The sequence below is a fragment of the Chrysoperla carnea genome, chromosome 5 (assembly GCF_905475395.1).
Source record: "Chrysoperla carnea chromosome 5, inChrCarn1.1, whole genome shotgun sequence".
Lineage (NCBI taxonomy): Eukaryota > Metazoa > Arthropoda > Insecta > Neuroptera > Chrysopidae > Chrysoperla > Chrysoperla carnea.
The window spans coordinates 55,798,650-55,825,989 of NC_058341.1; the positions used below are offsets into that span (position 1 = coordinate 55,798,650).

A 27,340-nucleotide genomic window follows, 5' to 3' on the forward strand; every position below is an offset into this window, starting at 1 on the left:
ACAAAGCGAGTTTCCGCTTATGAATAAATTAAAATGTTACTTAAAAATTTCAATAATTAATTATCTTTAAATAAAAGTTTTTAAATATGGTATAAGTGGTTGAAACTTTTTCTATCTTCATATAGTTTTATCTATTTTCAAATTATGAATTTTTCAGATTTTTATACCATGTATATGAAATATACGAAGGTATACTAAGTTAAGTCCCAAGTTTGTAACGCTTAAAAATATTGATACTATGAACAAAATTTTTGTATAGGTGTTCATAAAATCGCCTAATTAGTCCATTTCCGATTATCTATCTGTCTGTCGTCTGTCGTCTGACCGTCTGTCATCACGAGCTTAGGACGTAAAAAGTGAGGTCAAGTTCGTAAATGAGCAACATAGGTCAATTGAGACTTGGAGTCCGTAAGGTCCTACGCCCATCTTGTAAACCGTTAGAGGTAAAACAAAAATTTAAATGTAAAAAATGTTCCTTATAAAAAAGTAAACAACTTTTGTTTGAAACATTTTTTCGTAAACATCACTGTTTACCCGTGAGAGCGCAAATTATGTGCAAATTGTATAATATGTATTATATGAGAATATCAGTTATATATGTGTGACGTGTATGTATGTGTAATGTGACAGAGTAATCAACACTGTCTATGCATGGTATTTCAACAATTGACTCAGTCAATTGTTGGTTTGCACTTGTTTTTAACCTATCTACAGTTTTTTAAACATGTTTTTTCTATATGTTCTTCAGAAATTGCAAGAATTTATTTTGTCACAAGAGTAAGAGTGTAAGCAAAAAATATAAACCTCGGTAATTTTCGAGCCGGTTCATGTACTTTCGTTAGTTTAATATAAGTCGTATTCAGTAAATTAAAAAAAACTTGTGATAGAAATATGGAGAAATTAGTTAAAATTTAATCATTCTGATTATTTCCCTGCGCTAATATTTTCACTCTCAAAAATCCTTCAAAAATCACGTAAACTATTTTTAAATATCTTAGTGCATTAAAAATAAATGGAGGTTATTATTTACAAAGAAGAATATGAACGACACTAGTGCTGACGGGTTAATGTAAGAGTTTAATCCGTCAACGCTTCTACTAATATATTTTAAAAATTCGTTATTTTTGTTATGTTTCAACTTAACGAATCGTTTTTTTTTTAAATTTAATGAAAAACGATCAGATCATAAATTATCATTAAAAACTCTGAAACATAAAATTATCCTATCAATATGTATGTTTGTTTATAAATAAAACATTGACTTGATATTATATATGAACTGTAAATGTCAACAATAATAATATGTTTGCTTTAGTAGTCGCAACGAACGAACAGAATGAAATGAGTCTCTTCTTCTGTGAGAGTGTATAAAATAGCTTTTTAAATCAATCAATATAAATGTCAATTGTTATATTTATTTTGACAGTAATATGATTGGATTTTATTGTTTATATATCAATATGTGAGATAGAAAAAGTATTGACAGTTTTTGTTATAGAGCGAAGAACTAGGCTATTAAAGGTAGAGTTTGATATCTACTATTATACCTACCAAGAGCCCAGACCTTCTAAATATTGATCGTACGCTGGACTTATTGCATTAAGTTGTATACAGGGTTGTCTAAGTAGGACATCATCACTTGTATACACTTTCTAGCAGGGAAAGTGTCCTTGCCAGATACAGAAAATTGGAATTTAGAAAGAAGAAAGAAAAACAGTTGCGTAGAAGAATGGAAATTCGATTCCCAAGCGTGGGGTATTATAGAACATTATTGTATTTAAAATAAAGTCAGTAGAAGTTATTTTTCGTAACGAGATTTCGTAACAATTATATCTCTACCGATGCTTTTTATATCATCATAGGTCTCAAATTATACAGAATCCTTAGCTCTTTCTATTAAATTTTTAATTTATCTAAGCAGGCGTTTTGTTAATATTCAACAAAAATATCATTTTGCCTCCAAAATATTCTGTATCTAGAAAAGGACACTTTCTCGGCAATAAGTGGCCTATTTTAAGCTAGGGGATCACGAAATTAAGTAAGCGGAATTCGAAATTTCCAACTTTACCATACAAAGCCTTTGCTGTCTTCGTGAAATTTTTATTTTGCCGCTCAATAATTTAAAAAATAATTAGCCCGGTCTGCTAACTTAATAGTTAGTTAGAGGACCACTACCTTAACCCGTAAATTTATTTTTTAATGCACTAGATGATTTAAAATAGTGATTATTGAGTATTACTTATATTAAACTAACGAAAGTACACGATAAGGCTCCAAAATCGACACGAACAGGCTTCATAGATAATATTCCTGTGCTTACATCTTTATTCTTGTTTTGAATGATATTCTCAAAATCTCTGAAGGACTTGATTAAAATATACTTTTAACAAGTGAAAACAAACAATTGACTGAGTTAATTGTTGAAATATCGTATAGACAGATAACGTTGATAACGCAATCGTTTTTTTTTGACCCGTAAATAAAGAAAGATATCCACTGTTAAATAGCCAAACACACATAACTGATATTCCCATATTAGTATATACTAGAAAATTTGCACCTAATTAGCGCCCTCGTGGGTAAACAGTGATGTTTACAAGAAAATGTTTCAAACAAAAGTTGTAAATTTATTTATAAGAAACATTTCTTACATTTAAACTTTTGTTCTATCTCTAACGGTTTACAAGATGGGTCCTACAGATAAAAAACCCAATTGACCTATGTTGCTCATTTACAAACTTGACCTCACTTTTTACGCCCTGAGCACGCTGTAAAAATTTCAGCTTGATATCTTTTTTCGTTTTTGAGTAATCGTGATGACAGACGGACAGACGACAGACGACAGACCGACAGACCGACAGACAGGCAACCGGAAATGGACTAATAAGGTGTTTTTATGAACACCTATGACAAAACTTTTTTCCTAGCATCATTATTTTTAAGCGTTACAAACTTGGGACTAAACTTAATATACTATGTATATTTCATATATACATGGTATAAAAACTGTAAATAGGTTGAAAAATCCGAAAAATTCATAATTCAAAAATAGATAAAATTGTATGAAGTTAGAAAAAGTTTCAATTACATATTCCATTCGAGAAATAAAAGTTATTTATGTTTCAAATCGAGCGTGAGCAAGTGCTAACGCGAGTGTTGCCAGGTTAAGCAATGGAAATTTTTCAACTTTGACATACTGAAAATTTGTTTTCAGTATGTCGTTTTTGTTCGTTATTTATTCGTGAAATTTCTGATTTTGCCGCTCATTTACTTTTTGGGAAGTAAAAAACGAAAAACAAATAAATTTATGTTATAAAGGGAGTCATAGATATATATGTTTGCTTAATTATGGAGAGTTATCATATACTAAGTGTATCGAGCAATTTCTATTAATTAAACATCTACCATTTGAAGAAGCCTTGCATATAAAACTTGAATCACCCTGTATAAATCGTAATTTGGACAGCGGCATGTTTTTATAAACATGCATATATTTGATAGAGATCGACGCAAGTTGAAATGAGGTTATTCATTGGATTGAGAGAACGTACTGTTTTTAAGGTAACTGTATCATTACTTAAAAGGTTTCTTTGATATTATGTTATTTATTATTATTTATGTTGATAGGGGTATGATATTGATGTTTAGCAAAAAAAATATAGTGTGAATTCCACACAACCTCTGTTTACGTGTAAAGTTTCTTCACTTTACAAAACATATTTTGAGCCTACATTTAAGTATCGAAATTTTCGAACTACAGTAGTAGTTTGACCCGGATTTTACAATAAATGTTGATTTATAGGACAATTATTTGTGGATTATTCGCATCTAAATCAAATTTCAGATAAACTAAACTATAAAAGTTCAATGATCTGATAAATAAAATTTTGAGTTTTGTATATGTTAAATTGTTAGAGATAGAACAAAAGTTTAAATGTTACTTGAAAAATATTTCTTATAAAAAAATAAACAACTTTTGTGTGAAACAATTTTTCGTAAACATCATTGTTTTCTTGTGCCGGGGCAAATTAAGACAAAAATTTACTGTCCATTTTCTCCAAATATATAAAAGATAAAGAGATGAAAATTTGCATCCTCAAGTAAGCCGTATGCAACACTTAAAAAAAATAATAAGTTTCTTAGAAATTTCTCTGAAAAAATCTCGAAAACTAGTACAAACAGCGGTCGAAAGGCGATGTTGCTTTTTCGGTATGTTATTTGATCCCATTAGGAGAATGTAAAAATGCGTTTTGTAGGCAAAAAAAAGTTGTGAACCCTACGTAATATGTGAAAAATTGAAAATATCCGAAAATTTGGAGTTGGAGAACAACTTTTCTTTGCTTGCAAAACGTAGTTTAGCATTCCCCTTAGGGATCCAAATGGCATACCAAAAAAAAAGCTTTACGTCGCGCTTTGCGGTTTGAATGTACAATTTGACTTTTATATATTTAAAATGTCAAATAAATTATCACTCTTATGAAAAAAAAAAAAAAATCTAAAAAAGTATTCTCGACAAAAATTGTGAAAATAGTCACAAATATATCACCTGTGACAGTTCAAAACAAGCTTAGTAAGCCTAACCGGGAATATATTGTGAAATTTGATTATATTCGATAAGTTTTGTATCCTATCAATAATAAAAAATGTTTTCTCTGCATTTCTCGCATATGCTCCAATATTGAATCGTAGCAAACTCTTAAATTATGGTACGGTTGCCATTTTATATACAGAGGTACAAATATTCAAAACAAAAAGATACACGTTTTTCCTTTATAGTGAGTGCTTTGACTTTGTAATGATTGATCGGAAAATTTATTTCATTATAAATTATGAATTATGAAATAAAAAAGTTTTTTGTATTGATTTTTTGATAGTTTTTTGATTGTGGGTCTAATAAATCATCAGATGAATTCCTTGTTGTATGAAATTTTCATTATATCTATGTTAAAAATAAGTTATCCGTTTGTTTTTGTTTATGGAGTATCTACCTGCAAGGTTTTACTTAACTAACAACGTTCACACTGTTTGTATTACACCAGATGTCCCATTTTAAATCAAATTTAATAATTTTTTAACAAAACTTTACCGAAACCTTTACAGCAAGTTTGAATTTGGCCTACCTATGTTATCTATAAGATAAAATAGAGAAGAAAACAAGTTTTTGTGGGACATATTAGTTCGAAAACTTAATAAAAAAAAACGAAATATTGCCCCCAAGAGTAGCATAAGTATTAATGATCACAAATATCAATTAATTTGAGTAATTTTATTAAGATGTGAAGTATAACAAATGACGTTTCTGTATTCGTATTCGTTGTGTGCGTAGTGATGGTAGGGACAATAAAATCGACGCCAGCGCTTCCAGTGTAATATTTTGGCGTTGAAGGAGGCTATTACATGTAAATGTATAGTAAATGTCAAATAGAAATTATTGAAAAATAACAATTCATTAAACTTGTTGCATTACAAATTGTGAAAATAAGAGATCAAATTGCACAAATATTATTTTTTAAATGTAAATTATCATAATTACTTATTTAAATTTGTTAGATAATAATATTATATTTTCAATGTTAGCCATATATGCAATCCACACAATTATATATGCATTCATAATTATATTAATAAAGTGATGTATTGTTACCATAGAAACGCCTCCAATAAAACTCATGCACGGTGCAAATAACAAACATTTAAAACAATGTATTTCTGTATTATTATTTTTAAAACTTGCTTTTTATCTTTGTATCCCTTGAGATTTTTGTCCTACTCTTACGAATATTTTTCAAATTTTGATATAATTTGAGCTGGGCTAGTTTTCATAAGGAACCACCGGGCTACTTTACTTCATTATTATGGATAATATTATGCAGGGCGTTCCAATTTCGCAATGCTCCTGAATTTTAGCAACTAATGACTTAATAACGGATTAATAACAAAGTTATATGATTTCGGTTGTACAATATAACGGCGAAATTAGATAAGACCTTAACCTGAATCATAAAAGTCATCGTTCACTTCATTGTTCGCATCGAACTTATGTTCTAGAGCATTGAGTTGTTACTTTTTCATTATTTTCAAGCAAAATTGTGAGAACTCTTATAAGCAAGACCTGCATAAATTAATAATTTAAAAATCAATTTGGCCTTGTGATCATCATGGTAAAAGTTAAGATCTAATTCAAGGCTACCGCCAGCTTCTACGACCGAAATCTTACAACTTTTCTCAGTAATTTTTTTTCACTCATTATTTTCTAAAATTCAGGGGGATATTGAATTTTGAACACTTGATATATCAACCAAATAGACGAAAACCAATTCCAAAAATAACCGAGCATTTGTTATACATAGACTTTTATTAAATAGTCTGTCTCGCCCTAAAGTATGAAAAAATCCATTTATCAGTTTGCTATAAGTTTTTCATTCATCTCTCGATAGACGGCGTCCAAAATCCAATTTGCGTGATATTAAAACATACTTTAAATCGTTTTGTTTCGAGTAAACTTAGAATTATCAAAGTAGGAGACTGTAAGTGTTTTCGAAAGATTCTTGCAACTGAAGTGAGTGGCATCCAGATTAAAGTCGCGTTACATTTTTAGAATAAGAATTTGTCAACAGGTAAATGACTTTGAAATATAGGAAAGTTATGGTGGGACATTCTATACATCAACGCTAATGTCCACTGGATAAAGTCGGTATTATATACACAGAATCAGAAGTTACATTTAATATAAGAGACATTATTTTCAGTTTGTTCATGATATATTAATTGCACGTACACGTAATTCGTGTTGTTTATAAAACTGGACTGAGACGAGTGCAACCAGTAATAACAAACCGTGGCACCAGTTTAAGTGGCACAGTATCGCAAGGCAGTAAAAACAACAACATATTTTAGTTAGTGTAAACACGTTTTAATACAAGATATATGTACATAACTAGCCTAACACACTACATACTGGTAAAATCCAATTTCTCTTAATATTAAATCTATATACGAGATGTTTCAGAAACAGGGAATCAGAAGGTTAGGCTGAAATAGCTGTTTTAGAGTGGGAAACACTTATACCATATATTCTGTTGTGACACCGATAAGAAGGTTGGTCCATCCATTGCCACTACTCCAAAATCATTTGGAGCTGTTTAAAAAAGGATGGAGTACTTTGACGTCAGCGGCCTTCAGATCAAATAGTTCGTCAAAGAAGGGCTCACTCAAATAAGTCCATTTGCTCATGGTAAGCCTAGTCGTTTAGCGTGCCTGCCACCAAGCCAGGGTTCTGTCATAGCAATTTCGAGTTTGCTAAAAGAGCCTCTTGGAAGCGATATAAGAACACATATGATTGTACTCAGATCATGTCTGCCTTGTAGTGACACAAGAGCATTCCTTCCTCCATCTAAGATTCGCCTTTTTTAAGATATCCTTCTTGAAAAGCAGATTGCAGTTCGCAAACGGAACTTCTATTCAATTCCGATAATCTTGTGCCGTTTCTAGCAAGTCCATCGGTTTAATAATTCTCTGGAATGTCCCTGTGTTCCGGTACCAGTAGATCAGTAAGGAGACAGAAGTTTGCGGAAAATCAATTTTATCGTTTGTCTAACGACAACCGGTGGCTTAGTATAGAACTACGATATCAGGTTCAAACTGATGATGAATAGGTGGATATTAAGAAACCATAGTCATTTACAAAGAACTGTTCTAATACAAGATTGAACTGTATAATAAAAAATAACCCACTCTTTTAAAACTTAAGTAATTCCATTACCCACTGTAGTTTTTTCTTTAAGGTGTAAGCCTGTTTATGACTGCCATATTGATTTCTTGACGTCAACAAAATCGTATAAAATACTCACATTTTGTTAAATATTGATATTTCGATTAAACGCCAGTAGTTAAATTTAGATCAAACATGAACTATGCACACGAAAATCTAGTTTACTTTTCGATTTAGCGACAAATTTCTTAGATGTCAACTAGAGGTGTCAAAATTGCACCAGGAAATCACACTCAAAACTACTTGTCCATTCGTAAATAGATCCGGTTTTTATAGTTTTGAGGTCAAAATTACTCTAGAAATGATTTTTATTGAAATAAGTGAGAACAAAAATTTTCCGATTCCCTGCAATATTCTTAAAGGATATTCCTTAAGAAATCGAAAAAAAAGAAAACAAAGTTGATGAAAATTGGAATATATGGTAATTTTGACGAAAAATGTAGGTTAATTTAACCATAGGGTGTATTTTTAAAATATTTTCAGAACATTCTGTATAAAATGCGGGAAAAATAAATTTTAATGTTTCCTTTTTTTTAAATTAAACTATTTTTAACACGCTTTTATCAGATTGGCCTGTATGTATGATTGTAACGGAATTTTCCACAACTTTTAGACGTTTGAAGGACTTTAAAATTTGCACTCCTATCAAGCATCAACAATTGATACATAATAATATCTTCATTACTTAATTATAATATCAACAGTATTCTCAACGGTCAGTGGTGATTCGTTCTACTTTTTTACGCAAAAACTAGAATCTTTAAATCCGCGAGATTAAAAAATAATAATATATATTAAATATATTAATACTAGCTGTGAACTACCCGCTTTGCTAGGCAACATTCCCACTTTCACCCCTCCCCCCATATTCCATATCCTTTTCTAGGTTACTATCTATCACCTAACTAAATTTCATCAAAATCCGTTCAGCCGTTTAGGCATGATAGAGCAAAACTCCCAGCAAAAACCATAAAAAAATCACTAACTCAATTCAGTTTTCTGCCTACTTCCTACACCCTAAGTACGATGACGTGATCATTTTGATCTTATATCCGTTTTTAGGTAACCATCTATTACCTTACTAAATTTCATCAAAATCTGTTCAGCCGTTTAGACGTGAAAGAGCAAAAGTCCCAACAAAAACGACTAATAATCACTAACTCAATTTAGTTATCTATCCACTGCCTACCCCCTAAGAACGATGGCGTGATTATTTATAGCCTATGACCATTTCTAGGTTATCATCTATCACCATACCAAATTTTATCAAAATCCGTTCAGCCGTTTAGGCGTGAAAAAGTAACAGACAGACAGACAAACAGACAGAGTTACTTTCGCATTTATAATATTAGTATGGATATTTCAATAAACACATTTTATTGCACTGAAAAGTGGATAATAACTTTAATTTTAATGAAAAATTCAAAGCGTGGAGTGCTTGATATCTGTCAAATGATATTTATTGCAATAAAGCGTGTTATTTAGTTTTTAAATTTTAAACTAATTTATTTCAAATGAATAAAACTATGTACAAATTTAGAGGAAAAATTTAATATCTAATACACTTTGTATACCACCTTAACCACTTTGTATAACGTAATAATATATAATGTATTATTACGAACAATGTTCAATTATAATGAACATAACTTATATAATATAGATAGATATATAGACCGTGAGCTTAAATTTACAATTTTTTGGATTCCAAATTTAGCTTTTGTTTTTATTTTTAAGATTTTATAAAGGAAAGTTTTGAAATAAATAATTTGTACAAATGTAGTTCGAGTATCTATGTTTTCATGTTATCGACGGTTGCTTTTTGTCGGCAGTATACGTTAAAATAAAGCTGTTGACAATACAACACGTGAAAGAAAATGACACAAGTTTGCAAATATCGAAAGGGTTGAAAAATCGTGTGCAATTGTTAAAAACAAACTTGTTTTTTAATCCTTTAGAAATTTGTAATCTAAGAGTCGTGTACACACATATGACTGACTCATAGGAAAAATTATTTTCTACTTTTTATTACAAACAGCTTGTCCCTTAAAAAGTATTTTTAGTTAAAATTTTTTTTTACTAAACTTACGTTTATCAATCTTTCAAAAAAATAGACAAAAATAATAATGTAAATTTTGTTTCATTATTATGAGCTCACGGTCTACGAGGTACAATAAAATTCTGACTAGACTACACCTACCTTGTGATACATAAACATGTATAGATGCTGATTCTGTGTTAGATGCTGTACACGTATAATTACCAGAATCCGAATCTCTAGCATCTCGTATTGTTAATCTTGATTGTGTTTGTGGTCCGGGTTCAGTTTCAACATGGATACCACCACGGGACATATCATAATTGATCATACGTTCATTATGATACCAAAACACGTATTGCGGTGGTGTTGGACTCTGCGATACACGATGAAGTAATGTTTGAAAAATAATGGAAAAAACAACATACATTAATAAAAGTACACAACTTTAAAACAAAACAAAAATGTAAAATGTATAAAATTAAATACAGTTCGTTTTTTAGTTTTCATGTTCTCTTTAAATAAATTGTATTTGATAATATTTTTAATTTATAATCTGATTATATTTAATTCAAGTTATGTAACATAGCCTGAATAAAAATAAATTGAAATGACGTTTATGTTACATAGTATTGACATCTAATGTTATGAGTAAGAACTGGTAGTAGGGCAAAACTACCCTCAGTAGGTATATCTGATAAATTTGAATACGAATCTTTGTTACTCAAGTAAATAATTCCCAGAGAAAATTATACCAAAATTGAGTAATTTTTGAGTAATGTTGAATAGAACTCAAAAATGAATTTTGATAGCGTAAGATATTTTGAATGAGATGATGCTTAGGCAGCATATGCGCAATATTATGAAAAAATTAAAAAATCAAAAAGGAAATTTGTTGAAAATGAAGATTAATGGTCAAATGTAAAAATCTTGAAAAGTAGTTAATTTAGTCAGATTAACCAATAAATGCTCTGGGTTGTTTTATTTTATGCCGTTTGTGTACTCTACAAAATGTGAAAAATTGTGTGTATCTCAAACCCATGAATTATAATACTGGTCAACAAAATTTGATTTTTTTTTGTCCCATTGAGGCGATAGATTATTTTGTATAGTTTTTGGAGTGGTGAATTCGAATTCGGCTTCAGAATTTTCCTAATACATAAGGTTTTCGAAATATTTTTACCTAAGAAAGGGCAAAGTCCGTTTTTCGATTAGATTTGAAATGCCGTAACCTCAGTATGTAATTCTTATATGGAAATTAGAAGCCATCCTTTTTTTCCCTCTTCTTTTAAAATACTTTTTGAATCTTTCCGTTATCCTTATTGCTCTTCGAGAAATCATATGATATTTATTATAGTTAGAAGTGAAACTCCCGACAAATTTTTCGAGTACGGAACCCTAAACTCGCACTTGAAACATGTCTAAGAACACTCTCCATTCAATTACCTTTCAAAGAAAAAAATCAAAATTGATCGATCCGTTTAGGCGCTAGGATACCACAGACAGACAAGCTTATAACACCCCTATTTTTGGGTCGGGGGTTAAAAATACATGCTGTATTACTATAAATGTAAATATATAGGGAGGTATAATTAATTACACTTAGATATTACCTATTTATTCTATTTGCTGGAAAATTTTGGGAAAAATTTCAAAATGGCTTTTGTAAGAAAATGAATTGTATTTTCTGATGGAGTAAATTTTTTTGTGAGAAAAAATTATTCACAGGTGAAATATAACTTCGAATTTAAGGGAAAACAAGTTTTCTCCATTTTAAGGGGCAAATTTCTAGAAAACGTGACTTACTGAAGTAATTTTGTGACGTATTGAAGTAATCAGTTTGATTTTCTGTGGGGATATGTGAAGTCGCGAGAACGTTCCATAAACCACACACATAAAACTAGTTGGAATATTTTTCGAGATACTGGATAACCCATAATTACATTAACCCATAAGGAATCGTGACTGATTTTTCATATTCCAAATATCATGGCGATTGATGGTTTTATACGTATAATTTCGATTAACAGATTATTTCTTTACAAAAAAGTTTATCAACGTTTGAACAAATTATGCTTAAACATTTGAACGCAGGAAATGAAAACAAAAATTATGAAAAATTCCCTGAAGATCAAGTGAATGTATTTGTATGAATTTTAATATTGTCGCTTTCTAGGTAATATGGGAAGAAACATGACAAATAAGACAAATAAGTGATGTGTAACAGTCAAATTAAATGAAATTTAATACATTTTCATTCAAGTATAACTATATAGATTCTTTTTGTTTTTGTCTCCCAAGGTATTTATTATATGTATGAAGAAAATGTAAGAAAAAAACCATACTACTACTGTTCACTCGTTCGATGTAAATACATGGAATGTAAGTGAAGATTAGATTAAAAATGTCTTATTTTCTTTACTCCCATTTAAAAAATAAGTAGATGAAACTGGATTATCAGTCTGGATTTTTATAGGGAGGTCATTATAAATTACGATTTGTGATGTTAATACATAACGTTTTGTTTTCGATCTCTACTATTCATTTGAACAAGTTCCTATCGAGCTTACATCTGAAATGTAGTTTTTATGATATCAGCTGTACAGAACTCAAATTTAAAATCCAATGAACTGATAAACGGCATAGTTTGCATCAGTCAGACAATACACTGAAATCAGTTGAAAGTTTATTTCTTTTTGCTTGTATTTTTGTGTGTCTCGATTTCTACTATTAATTTGACAAAAATTCTAATCGAGCCTAATTCCAAAATGTTACTTTTCATGATGTCCGCTGTACAGAACTCAAATTTAAAATCCAATTAACTGATAAATGGCATATCATCAGTAGACAATACACTGAAATCAAACAAATTTTTGGGTTTAAAATTCTCAAAAGTACCTAACTATTTTCTGTTCTCTTATTTTCCTGATGGTTTTAGATTAATTTTAATAATAATGCCAGAAAATATCCGTTCAGCTTCTGGGCTCTCGCAATACGAGCATCATAGAATCTTAATTAAAACTTCAATAAACTAGAAATGTGATTTTTTTTAATGCCTTAAGAAAGTCATACAAATTTGAACAGTTTTTGCTCTCTAATTTTTATAATAACATCGTTTTAGATTAATTTTTAACCCCCGAATAAAAAAAGGGGTGTTATAAGTTTGACCGCTATGTGTGTGGTGTGTGTGTGTGTGTGTGTGTGTGTGTGTGTGTGTGTGTGTGTGTGTGTGTGTGTGTGTCTGTGGCGCCTAATTGTAGCGCTTAAACGGATGAACCGATTTTATTTTTTTTTTGGTTTCGTTTGAAAGGTAATTTAACAGAGTGTTCTTAACTATGTTTCAAGTGCGAGTTTAGGGTACCGTACCCGAAAAATTTTCAGGGGTTTTTAAAATTTTACCTGTAACATGGTGAAATTGATTCCATTCGTTAAAATACGCTAAGAATTACGGTTTTCAAGATATGAGCCTGGGTGTGATAAAATCTAAAATCCACTGGAAACGTTATATTTCGAAAAAGACACAAAATACTGAAATCAATCCATTTTTCGTAATTTTTTTATTAAAATTACCATAATAAAAAAAAAAAGACTTTTTTCAGTAAATTATAGAAATCCGAAAACAATTTTATTCTCTAATTTTCATGATAACAATGCTTATTAATTTTTGCAAGGCGAAAACGATGTGATGGGTTAAAATTCGCTCCGAATTGCGATGCTTGAGAGATCATCTTGGAACAAAATATCGTGAATCCTTTCCCGTTGGGTACTGTTTTTACGGTGAGAGATATATTTATTTATTCAAAATAAAGCTGTTGGACATTCTTTAAAATGAGATATCTTAGCTTTCACCCAACCACCTAATATTTTCTACGCCACCATTTCAGCTTATGAAATTGAAATGAGGCTTAATTTTGGTCGTTATACCGGATAGTCGCTATAAGCAATATGTACATTTTTATATTGAATTGATAGTGTGTGTATATGTACACATGTTAGTCGTTAAAAAAGACTAATTCCAATGACAATTCATCGCTAGAACCGATATATGAATTTAAAATGTTCAAAATAAAGTTGATAAAGCTTAAAATATAGTTTATAGGTTTTTGAAACTGGAAAAATATGTGTACATAAAAAAGTATGTGTGAAAATGGCTTATAATTTCAACGAATACTCTTCGCTTGTCCCTCTCCTTGCCATAACCCGTATCGGAAATCGATATCGTAAAAACTGATTTTAGCTGTATTTTCTTTTCAGGCTTCAAGCAAAGATTAAATAATTCCTACTTTCTTATAATCAATGCAAGTCACGTGATGTATTGTGGAAGGCAGATATATTTTCATATTATATTCACTTTTAATGGGACGAAGAACGAGGTTAACAAAGTGGCAATGATATTATTAAATTTTTTCCCTTTGTTTTCCCAAAGTGACTGACATTGTGTAATATTTTTTTCTATCTTATGTGTATGTGTTTTGTTTATTTGTTTGTAAGTATTTTTTCCGTTTCCCTCATACACAAAAGGTGTATTTGTTATCATTTTCAAGTGTACAGATGTATCAAGATGTTTTCCTTTTGTATGAAAATGTATACAGAAGAAAAAAGAGAAATGTGCTTTTGATTTAAAAATATTAAATTTTACAACCCATCAAATTTTTTATTTTATCTTGTTATTAGAATTTTACAGTATTATAATTTAAACACGATGTTGCATGCTTAGAACTGGGAATTTACAGAATCGATTCTGAAAGATCGGAAAGGCTTCGCAAAATTCAAAGAAACTGAAAAGCCAGGAGTTTAGAATAGCTAAGCACGAAGTTTTACATTGTTGTGTTAACAATGAATTGGTAATTTATTTTTAAGATGAGAGGTCCTTTCTTGAGAGATTGTTGGTACAGTATTTACGCCCGGGCTTCAGGGAGATATAAAATATTTTTCGAGAGCAGCAAATGACAACAAGAAAACTGCAGTACCGCTAAGGCGTAAGTATCCTGGGCCGTTAACCTTGCTTACCAATGAGAGTGTCGAACTCAGAAGTACGCGAAATATCCTGAGCCATAGTTGATCTCAAATAGTTTATGATCAGCTTTAATTTAGATCTTTCAGCACTCGTTTAAAATTACCCACCTATTGTTTGTGAAAAGACCTTTCTTAGCATGAGGCCCTGGACGTTGGCCCAGATTTGCTGCACCTAAAACCGCCACTTTGGAAAAGAAAAGGGGGTTATTTCAACTCCCATCGATTGTTCAAGAATGAGAGCAAATATAGAAGTGTCAGTCTTTTCTAAACATGAGTTTTGCAGTTTTGATAGGGACAGAAGATGGGATCCTGTAGTCGGTAAATAGTGAATGATTAAGTGCCTTTGTCCAAAATGCTCCATTATTTAGATTTTATTTGAAAGAATCGGTCTAAAAAATTTCTAGCTAAAGCATAAATGAATCAGTAGGAAATCATTTTTCTTTGCCTAGTTCAGAATTACAGAGAATTACAATTATTAAACTTTCGACATCATACAAAATCTCCCACATTCCCAAATTTCAGTACTCTTTTCGTATGTACTTAGACTTCTTCAGTTAAGTCCTCAAATGTACCAAATATTTATTCATTGATAATGATATCATCTACTTAAAGAAAAGTTGAAAGTCCTTATAATTAAATAGCTAACATCTAAAAGATTCTTTTACATTATCAAAATAAAAACAAAAATATAAATTTAACATTTGAAAATTTATATTTAAAAAAAAATTAAATGGAAAGAAGATTTCCGAGAAAATCTTTAAAGATGCTTGTGTGTTGTTTTAATATACTTTAATATTCTCATTTTCTCTTTCCATTCAACTCTGCTTTAAAAGAAAACTCTAATGAAAAGAATTTATATGTATAAGCTTTTCAATTCAAACAGATATTTTTAATCTTCTAATTAAGTGAAATTAGTTAATTAATTAGTAAATAATTTTTCTCTGTAATGTAGAAACAGTGTAAATATAGTGTAGGAGTCAGTGATTATAAGTTTATAACGAATTAAAAATAAATAAATAAATAAAACAATATTTACTTTACCTTCTTAAATTTCTTGTATAAATACGAATAAAAATTGATGATAACTCAACCGATACTGTGCCATTTTAATGAGTATCTTCAAAAATAACTTATTTACAGAGTGATCATGACTTTTTTTTAACTCCCGAACAAAAAAATTGGGGTATTATAAATTTGACCGTTATGTGTGTGTGTCTGTCAGTCTACGGCATCGTAGCGCCTAAACGGATGAACCGATTTTGATTTTTTTTGTTTCGTTTGAAAGTTAATATAATAGAGAGTGTTACTTGCTATCTATGTATGTCAAATGCGAATTTAGGGTTTCGTACCCGAAAAAACTAAAAAATTGGCATTGATAATCAAAATCGATTCAGTTTAGAAAAGGAAAAAGGTAATTTAATGGAGTGTGTGCTAAGATATGTTTCAACTGCGAGTTTAAGGTTCCGTACCCGAAAATTTTGTCGGGGGTTTTTTTAATTTTTAAATTTTACTTATGTTCGCTTATAAATTAGTTAAAAAGGGCTCAAAGGTCGGTAAAATGCATTAAAATTTAATGGACAATTTCGGTATCGCCTCTTCAAAAGAAGTACAAAAGAGGTGGAGAGAAAAAAGAGAAGTGCAAAAGAGAGAAGCTGCGCAACTAGTTGCTACAGCAGTCCTAGAATTTTAACTTCTAATACCGTATGGTTTAGATAATTTAGAGGATAATTCATTGATTGGTTAACTGTAATTAAAAAATTTGCATTTAGGTTCCGTGGAAGTACATAATCCGTATAGAAGAAAGTGCGTTAATGACTTTTTTGCATTATAATCCTACTATAAGAGATTTGAACTGTGATTTTCACCTGACAGACTATTAAAACTCAATAACATGACTGTGCATTAATCCTCAATCTTATTAAGTATGCGGTAACGGTTTATTAACAGAAAACACAAGCTTTTTTCTCATTTTTTCATTTGGGTAACAGTTCTCGACATCAAAAGTTCTTCTGTGTAGCTAAGAGCCGAACCCATGATCTTATATAGACCGACCTGAGAACAGATAGATGGGGTAAGATTTTGTTAGATTGCTTCATTAGTTTGATGTTATTGAATTTTTACTTCTGATTTCTATCTTTTAACAAATATAATTTTTGGACGCTCATATTTTATTGGTAAGAGTTATTGTTTTAAGGTTTTGTTTAACAAACAAAGTGAGATTACGTAACTACTCAATTTTTGTATAAAATTCATCAATTGCCTCCTTAAATATGATATTTTGTTTTAAGTTCATTTTACCGAAAAAGTATAAACTTCAAAAACGAAATATTTTATAATTGTTTTAAAATCGAATTAATACGAAAAACACAAAAGGCACCCCACACATAATTATAAATTAACAATTAATTTTAATAATTGGTAGGTAATATATTTTATTGTTTTTTAGGAAATAAAGCTCGAATAAATACTAAGTATAAGGAAAATATTTCAACAAATTTATCAAGAAAACAAATTTAACCAAACACAATTTTTAACAAAACTTAAATTCTATTATGTAGTAATTTATTAAGTTTTCTATTTATGAAGTTTTTCTATTATTCTATAAACAAAAAGTTATGTTATAATTTACTACAATGACATTTGACATATGTTTGTTATTAATTCGTATAGTTAGTTGTGAGCAGACTTAAAACTATGTTCTATATCTTAAATCTGTACGTGACTGTGTTCTTATTATCTATGTGTAGTTCGATGAAAATTCGGGGAAAATGATTCAATGAAGAATGTATTTTATAGAAATATCATTTATAATGTTCATTGAAAGTTTCTATTAAGATATCAATTCAATTTAAGTCGCATCAATGAATGTTTTTACTCGAGAGTCCTCAATAACAGCTACGATTTTGATGATTTTTTTTCTCAAAATGGTTCTTTTTTTTATTTTTTAAAATCGGAAACATTTCAGATGGAGGAAATCATCTGGAAGGGGCATAGGTAATGTCATGACTAATATATCGATGCTAAGCCTAGTTCGCTTTGATAGAAGATTATACTTTCGAGGGGATATTGATTTTATACGATAGGTGTAATTTAAGAAAGGATTTTTCGAAGTTCTAAAAGGGTGGGAACTCAAAAATGACGGTTTCACTTTTTAATGGATTTTTACTGTTGGTACGGAACCAAACCTTTTATGTCTTCCTTTATCCGACTATTTAGCTACTCACAGATTTTTCTAATTGGATTGCAAAACTAATCGTGGGAAATAAACTATTGTAAAAATTTTATTATTAACTTATTTCATCCTTACTGCCTTGGGAGCGATTGAATTTGAAGAAAATTTGCGAATGATTTGTAGAGATAAAAAGATTTGAGTGATTTGCGGAGATAATAAATTTGTTTAGATAAGAAAGTCACATCTATATTTCATCCCTTTTGCCATTTCCTTCCCATTTAACTCATCGTTTTCCAACACTACAAATAAAGCTGCCTTCTCTGCCACCGTAGAAATAGAGCACCTTAACATATCTCATCCTTCGATTTATACGTATTTTCAACAAAGAACTAAGCAAACTTCGAAGCATCTTTGCTTGCGAAATTTCATTTGTTTTATTTAAATTTATTGGAAGCGTAAGTGGCTGAACGGTCTAAGGCGTTAGTCTTAGACCGCCGCAGTAGACACTTAGTCTTAGATGGCGGGTTCGAATCCAGGCAGCGGCAGTGTGAACAATTATAATTAATGGGGGCGGTAGAATTAGTAACATTGTAGTCGCTTGGATAAGAACGCAGTAACCGACTCCACCCACGTCATAAAATGTACTTGTAAATATGGATGTAGTTAAATAAATAAAGATTAACAAATAATGATGTGTATGGCCTCTGTTATTGGCGTATATGTCAGATAAACGGACGTTAAACCCCATTATTATTATTATTATTATTTAAATTTACTATGAGTTGTTTCAAGAATAGGCTTATTCATAAAATAAAAAATAATTTTGCGGTCTTGAATTGTATTAAACTAAAATTATATTTGAAATACCTAACGGTTCTAATCATTAGTAATCCTTCCTCCAAAGTGTGGTAATTATAATATTATCCATCTCTAGATTAATACACTCGATTCTGAGTAAATAATAAATAATATTTCTCTATACTCCATACGTAATAAGTACATAATTAAAATATATATAAAACCACAAACACAAATGCTAAAATAAAATTACACTCATGGGTAAAGAAATCAGATAACTAATTCAGGATAATAATAATTCTAGATATGAATTTATTCCACAATAAAACGGATGGTATATATGAAAATATTATTTTATGAGGTTTTAGAATTATTTCTTTGTATTTCTGCATCGTTTATTTCAAATCTAAAATCAGTTTTTTAGCATTCTCTAGTTCTTTTCATAATTTTCCCGCAAGAACAACTCCTATGCAGAAGAAGTTTTCTACATCTGTTAGAAAAGCCAAATATTGTGTAAGTGAACTATTTGAAACGGAACAATTGAAATAAAAATGAGTCTTAGAAAATATTTACTTCATTATATATTAAATAATGCAAATTGTAAATTGATATTCCAAGAACTAGACTGCAATTCGTGGGCAGGCAAGGTGGTAATTACTAGCTCTGTCTACAATTGTATACGGCAGAAGATGGCTGTCTTCTCGTATGATACTAGTTATAGAAAATTACTATTTTCATAGTAATTTTCTATAACTGAATATTTGGACTGTCGTTTAGAATAAAGTGGCCTGCTATACTTTTAAGACACAAAAATTTCTTGAAACAGCCCAACTTAATATAAATTTAAAAATAATCTGAATTATAAACTGGAATTGCAGAATAACTGCCAATTGTTGGGAAAAACTTATTTTTGACTCTCTACCAGATCAACCATACACGGTGTATCAAAAAGAACAACAAATCTATGGAATGTACCAAAACTACTACATTAGAAGAATGATATAAAGCATAAAATTCTAAGAAAAAATATTTTATAATTTTTTGCCGAAATATTACAACTAATTAACTCTTTGATGAAGAAAAGCCAAGAAGATAAATTAAAGTACATGTTATTTTCTACAAGTTTGCCTAATATAAAAATACAAACGATAATTATTTAATGAAGCCCTATTAATTTAATGATACATTAAATCCAAGTAATGTTCCGATAAGTGATTCAATATGTGACTGACACTACATTCGACAAAAAATGCGTTTTATTTTGCGTCTTATTATGAATACTATTAGGTTAATGCGTTTTTTTAGTATAGTTTTATGATTCTACACTTATCCCTCAGTAGTAAAAACTGTGCTGATAGGTAACACTTTATAATATATGACTTATTTAACAAAATATACCTGTGACTGACTGACTTTACATGCATTAGGAAGTCGCGTTCGAAAGTGTTTGAAACTTCGTATACCCTCTTCTATTTAGGATTTATGATTTTATATTTTATTGGGCCAAAATTACATAAACAAATTATTGGATATTGGTAAAATATTATTAAACCTTAATATTTTAGAATCAAATTTATTAGAAAAATTAATCGTAACTGACACCACAAAACAAAATAAGACTGACACTACCGCCACTTTGGATTGAAAAATAGTTGTATTTTGAATTGTATTTTAAAAGAAACATTAGAAATTAATGTAACAGGACACAAGACAGGAACTTCAAAACACTTTTAAGGATTTAAAAATGTACCAAAATGCTATTTTTGAGGAAAATGATTAAGAATGAAAAAATCACTAATAAAATTTAAATTAATTGAAATTTTTACGATATTATAAACATAAATAATGAAATTTTAATGAAAAATTGACCTTTTTCGAAGAATATTATTTAGATACTTAAGATACTGAAATCTAAAAGTACCACTTTCTGGTTGTGTATTGAATTTGACAAATTTTTTTTGGTTTTGATAGGATTCTTTGGAACCCACCTGTGAATAGTTTCAAAATCAACATAGTATACGTTTATTAGCTTTACGAAGGTTTCTTTGCCCACGTGTATAAAGTGTAGTGTATAGTAAATATAGAAATATATATTATATAGACGAAGAAACTAAGAAATAATAATTTGAGCAATAAGTCGGATTGTAATGCGGTTTTCGGCATTCGATTCATTAGACCGCCAGGAAATTTTGTGACCTTATTTGATTTATAAGAAATTAAAAATATGCAATTAGCATAAATAATATGCATTTTATAATTGAATTTTAAATTAACCGTAAATATTAAATTCACAATTCGGTTAATAGAGATGAAAATTATTTCAAACTTGTTACACGGAAACTTGAATATTGCGACAGAATTGATCTCAGAGGTACCTGGTGCCCAAGGTGAACTGTACCAACTCAAGTAACTCGTAATTAAAACAATATAAAGTAAGCAAAATATAAAATAAGAAACGTTCAAGATAACAAAAATGAAATAGATAAAAAAGTCTGTAACGTTGCATGTAAAAAATGTGCGGGCTGCCACTGTTTCAACGTAGAGAGTTTCAAATTTTACTGAACTTGAATGCATAGAGAAGGCGACCGAAGTAGAAGATAACTTCAGCGTTTAAGACTAATTCTTAATAATATTACTCATTAAACATGGTTTTGAAAATTTTGTCAAAATAAACTGTGCAAACGGAATGCAAGAGGAGGAACCGTTTACCCTTTATACCTAGGTACCACTGAACAAATTCTGTCGCGATTTTCTTGTTCACCGACCCAAAAAAACTCCCGAGTAACGAGTTGGAACTGATTATATGACGAATTTCTCCAAAACTCCAGGTAGTGGCGGAGATACTGTTTATCCTGGGCCTCAAGTACCTCTGAGACCAATTCTGTCGCGATATTCGTGCTCAGCGACCCCAAAAAACCTCGAGTAACGAGTTTTGGTTGATTATATGAGGAATTTCTCCAAAACTTCAGGGGGCGACGGGGATACCATTCATCCTGGGCACCAGGTACCTCTGAGACTAATTTTACCACGATATCTGTGTTCAGTAACCCCATAAGCTCCCGTGTAACGAGTTTAGATCGATTACATAACGAATTTCCCGAAACTCCAGGAAACAAAGGAGAACCGTTTACCTTTAGCACCAGATGCCTGTCAGACCAATTCTATAGCAATATTCGTGTTAAGCGACCCCAAAAACCCCCGTATAACAAACTTGAAATCATTTTCATCACTGTTAATCGAATTGTGAATTTAATATTTACGGTCAATTTGAAATCCAATTATAAAATGCATATTAAGTATGCTAATTGCATATTTTTAATTTCTTATAAATCATCTGACGCTCTTGAAATTTGAAATTCGACTTTCTGCTCAAACTTTGATTATTTTAGTGTTTCGTTTCTTCGTCTAACAGTAACAGTAAACACATACTAACCTTTTCAACAACGCAAACTAAACGTATTACACTGCCAGCATCAACATGTCGTTCACTTGAACCCAATATGAATGCTTCCGGTACAACTATTTGTAAATTTACAAATAACGATACAATACCAGTTCCTGTTGCTAACTGTAATCATAATAATAATTAAATATAAATATTATTTTATAATTAATAATTAAACTATATATGTATAGTTTTATGGTTGGTGGTGTATATGGTCGATAATAAAGGATATTGTGTATATTTATATAGGATATAGTGTTTTAATTATATAAGGATTTTTTTTTTCTATATAATCACTTGGGACAATAATTGGTTTTTGAGTACAATATGGATACTTAAAATTTTCTAATATAAGTATAACAAGTGAAAACAAACAATTGACTGAGTTAATTGTTGAAATACCATGTATAGACAGTGTTGATGACACAATCGTTTGTTTTTTGACGTCACGTAAGTAAAGAAAGATGTCCACTCTTAAATAGCCGCACACACGTAACTGATTTTCCCATATTATTACATACTATAAAATTTGCACCTAATTAGCGCCCTCGTGGGTAAACAGTGATGTTTACAAAAAATGTTTCAAGCAAAATTTGTTTTTTATAAGAAACAGTTTTTACACTTAAACTGTTGTTTTATCTCAAACAGTTTACAAGATGGGTCCAAGACTCAATTGGCTTATGTTGCTCATTTACGAACTTCACTTTTTACGTCCTTAGCACGATATAAAACTTTCAGCTTGATATCTTTTTTCGTTTTTGAGTTATCGTGCTTACGGACAGACAGACGGAGTGTCTCCAAATAATATTAGTTTTACAAATCCAAAATGATATAAATGATAAAATTGTAAGAAGAAAGAAGAAAATGCTTTTGCAGCTTTTTTATTCGAATAATCATTAATGATATAGGACTTTTCGTTAATATCTTTATTTTTCCTTGAAAGTCAAAATTTGGGTTCAATTTTCTCAAAAAGTATAATAGTAGGTTCAAATAGTGAGTTAAATGAATTAAATTTCATTTTAAACATATCCCATATTATTATTGGGGATCAATTTTCGGGGAAAATTATGTTGTTTCCAAATTCGAGAAAACTCAGTCAATTGTTTATTTCACTTGTTTAGATATTTTCAGTTTAAATTTCTCAATTACAAATAGGATATTTTTAAACTTAGAGAAAATATTCGCGTTGTTGTAAGAGGTAAAGATGTTGTAGTACCTAAACTTTTTGTTGCCACTTAAAAAAAATTTATTTGGCTCATAGTAAACGTGAAATTCTTAAATTTACAAATGGTAAGTAACTGATGATGCGTATTAAGGAAGGAAAAGATGGTATAACCAATTACAACAACTTCCTATACTGGGAATTTTTTCGATATATTGATTTTTTTTGAACCTATCCATATTTTTCATAAAATGCTTAGTCAAAACAAGCTCAGTCGCTCTATTAACTCAGTTGGTTAAGGCATAACCAATTCCGTCCGCGGTATGCTTACGGTAGCGGGTTCGATTCCCGCCGTTGCAACAAAATTAATTTAATTAATACTTGTGATGGGCTGGTGTAGTGCATGGTATATGCATGAAGGAGGTGCACTCAGCCTCAGAAATTGAGGAGCTGATAAATGAAATTATCAGCGGGAAGGTGGTAAAACACATATATGGTATCACAATAGCCTAAGTGTATCCTTCGTGGGCAGCCAATATAACCTAACCTAACCTAACCTAGTCAAAACAAACCAGGGAAGAGTGGACATGAAAAAACCATGTTTTGAAAGGCTTACTTTAAATTTTTTTACTGTTTCTAACCCGTCGGCAATCGCGATATGAGTATTTTACTCACGCTCGATTTAAAACATAAATTTTATTTTTCAAATGATATATGTGGTTGAAATTTTTTCTATCTTCATATAGTTTTATCTGTTTTCGAATTATGAATTTTTCATTTTTTTTTACCCGTCTACAGTTTTAAAATAAATTGTTTGCTGTGAGAATTGTGTCATTGTTAATAAGCGAAGCATTAATTTAATTAATGTTTACAGTATAATAGAGAATATTGCTGAATTTTTTTTAAATTTTTAATTGATTGTTTACACTGTTATAACATAGTAAAAATATAAATAAATACTGTTTGAAAATGCTGTTATTAAGTGTAAAAATATTTAAAATAGAGAATCATTTTGAGAAGTTTAAACGCAGTCTGTTTGGCGGTCTCTATTGATGACACATTTATATATGACCTGCCAATTGGTGACAGTTCAATGTATAATTTACACTATTAAGAAATGAATTTACAACACAGAATTTACACACGTTATTATTAAGTTTTCTAATAAAAAGTCGTAGAATAATTTAATGTAATGTCATACAAAATATAAGTAATTAATACCATACAGTATGCCAACAAATCTGACAAGTCACATCCTATGACGTCACGTCCGTTTAAAAATTTGAATTGCCGTTTTAGAATTTTAAATTTCTCTCACTGAATTTGTACTTTTATTAATTAATTTTATGTGATTAAAAATATATTAATTTTCTAAAATAATGGTGTAGTTGGTCCAGCCATGGATGAAAAATATTTGAACCAAATTTAAATTTCGTGAATATTCCCTATTAAAGAATATATAATTATGATAATTTTAATTTTGTTCTAAAATTAGTTACTTATTCAAATTCATACTTAGTAAATTAAAGAAAAGTTAACGCGCGAACTATTTAACACGTGTGTAAATTTCTCATCAACGACTAAAGATTACTGAATGGTTGACGTGGGTGCTGATGGATTGAATATATTTAAGGATTGAATATATTTAAAAGACGCTTCAGTTATTAAATTGCAGCAAAAGAGACGCTCACAAAACTTTGGCAGTCCTTTAACAAAACTTCAAGTGCCTCTTTCATTACATGGCTCTTTCATGGCCACTCTCTCCCACAGATAATAGGAAAAAGGATTGTGTTAAAGGATTGTGTTAAAGGATTGGAATTACAAGAAGAGTAGTTTTATGAAAGATGATTCATAGTTGATGAAAATGAATGTATAAAACATATACAGATAGACATTCAAATGAAGAATAATCGTATATTTATTTAGACACAACTCAAAATATATAATTATGTATTCGGGTTTTGTTTAAGAAGCTTAGGATATATTTGGTAAGGATTATATTACAATAGACAGACGATGATGACTATAATGAAAAGTTGATTTAACTGTACATATATATATGTATGTATTATATTATATATTATATTATATTATATGAATCTGGATGAAGTTTACAAAGCTACACGTTATAATTAATTTATATTTAATAAACTCTATAAATGTAATTTAATATATCTCCTGTAATTGTGTTAGTATACTACCATAAAGAGTTCTGTGATTTTTAGTGTTAATTATCTTTGAAAAACTGGAAAAAAAGCTTTAATCTTTTAAACTCCCGGTCATATCTTCAAAAGAATGGGTTGATTTTTTTAAAACATAACTAAGAACAGTCTTGATCAAATTAGCTGTCAAAGAAAAACAAGTGAAAACAAACAATTGACTGAGTTAATTGTTGAAATAACATGTATATGCAATGTTGATTACTTTATCACATTATATATACATGCATGTCACACATGCAACACTGTTAATCCCATATTAATACATACTATACAATTTGCATCTAATATGTGTCCTCGTGAGTAAACAGTGATGTTTAAAAAAATGTTTCAAACAAAAGTTGTTTATTTTTTTATGATGAAGGAACATTTTTTACACTTAAACTTTTGTTCTGTCTCTAACGGTTCTATCTCTAGGGACCCAAGACCCAATTGACCTATGTTGCTCATTTACGAATTCAACCTCACTTTTTACGTCCTGAGTGCGCTGTAAAAAAATCAGCTTGATATCTTTTTTCGTCAATCCTTTCCTTATAAACGGACGGACAGACGGGTGGGGAACCGAATATGGACTAATTAGATGATTCCATACCTATACCAAATTTTTTTTGTAGCATCAAGTTACCTTGATGCCGTTGTAACAGCATCAATATTTCATATAAATATGGTATAAAAATCTAAATCGGTTCATCCGTATAGAAGCTTTGGTACAACAAACGAATCGATCTGTCTTGATTTTGTTCCCTACCCAAAATGAACTAGGAAACAGGCAATGATGATCGTCAAACGACTAAGTAGGTCATCAGACAAGACAAAAAATAATTAAAATAAAAAAATAAATGGGATAATTAAAATAATTATCACATTAGTAGGTACGATGTCACAAACGAATCGATCACACCTGATTTTATGTTGGCAGAGATACTGTATCAGTCAATGAGGTAAACACCCTGCCTATTATGATGGCAATATGGACCATTTTGCAAGATTTCGTTGATAAAAGCATCATCATCTAAAGTTTCAAATATAAACAAATTTTGATTTGCGTTGATTTAGAATTTACGTAATTTATGTAAGGGATTAACTGATTTTCTAACGATGGCTCAGAAGGATTTGAATTAGGATCATCGTACCCGTTCAGATCATAATGTCAAAATGTACAAAACAAATAGTCACAATTTCAGTCATCTGATTGAAATGGAATTTTATTACCAATCTGCTTTTGATGCCGAAGAGCGAAAATGAGACACAATTTTTGTTACTTTCTCTCAATTAATATTAGATAAAATTAAATTCTAATAATTATCATTAATTTTATTACAGGTCATCATCTTCGTTAATTATGAATTTAATTTTTAGAATAATCCTGATTATTGTAACTTGTAAGTGGTGTTATAGATTTTAAGAAGAACTTAGTTGTAGAAGAGACGGTATAAGCTCGATCTAACCCATCTGATAACGAGATGCGACATATTTTTTTTATAAAATTCCCCCTTTCTATAACACTCGAAATATTGGTAAGGATTGTTTTACATAGGTAAAATATATATATGGTTTTCTATTTTTTAAATGTATAATAGTAATTTTTCATTGAGTATATCAGAGAAGATGGCCGTGAAATATTTTATATTGACTATTTTTACAGAAATCTGTAATTTACGGTAATGTCAAATGACTACTTTTACAGAAATCTGTAATTTGTGGTAATGTCAAATAAAA

At 30.0% G+C, this 27,340-nt stretch overlaps 1 protein-coding gene across 1 annotated transcript in view; it reads right to left on the reverse strand.

Annotated features, from left to right (window-relative positions):
* Positions 1 to 27,340, reverse strand: part of LOC123301245 (sialoadhesin-like) — a 333,059-nt gene that overhangs the window by 40,564 nt on the left and 265,155 nt on the right. Inside the window, exons 7-8 of the mRNA XM_044883980.1 lie at positions 22,229 to 22,363; positions 9,972 to 10,185 (exon numbers count right to left, since the gene is read on the reverse strand). Of these exons, the coding sequence (XP_044739915.1) occupies positions 9,972 to 10,185; positions 22,229 to 22,363 (349 nt within the window). The remainder of the gene's footprint in view (positions 1 to 9,971; positions 10,186 to 22,228; positions 22,364 to 27,340) is intronic.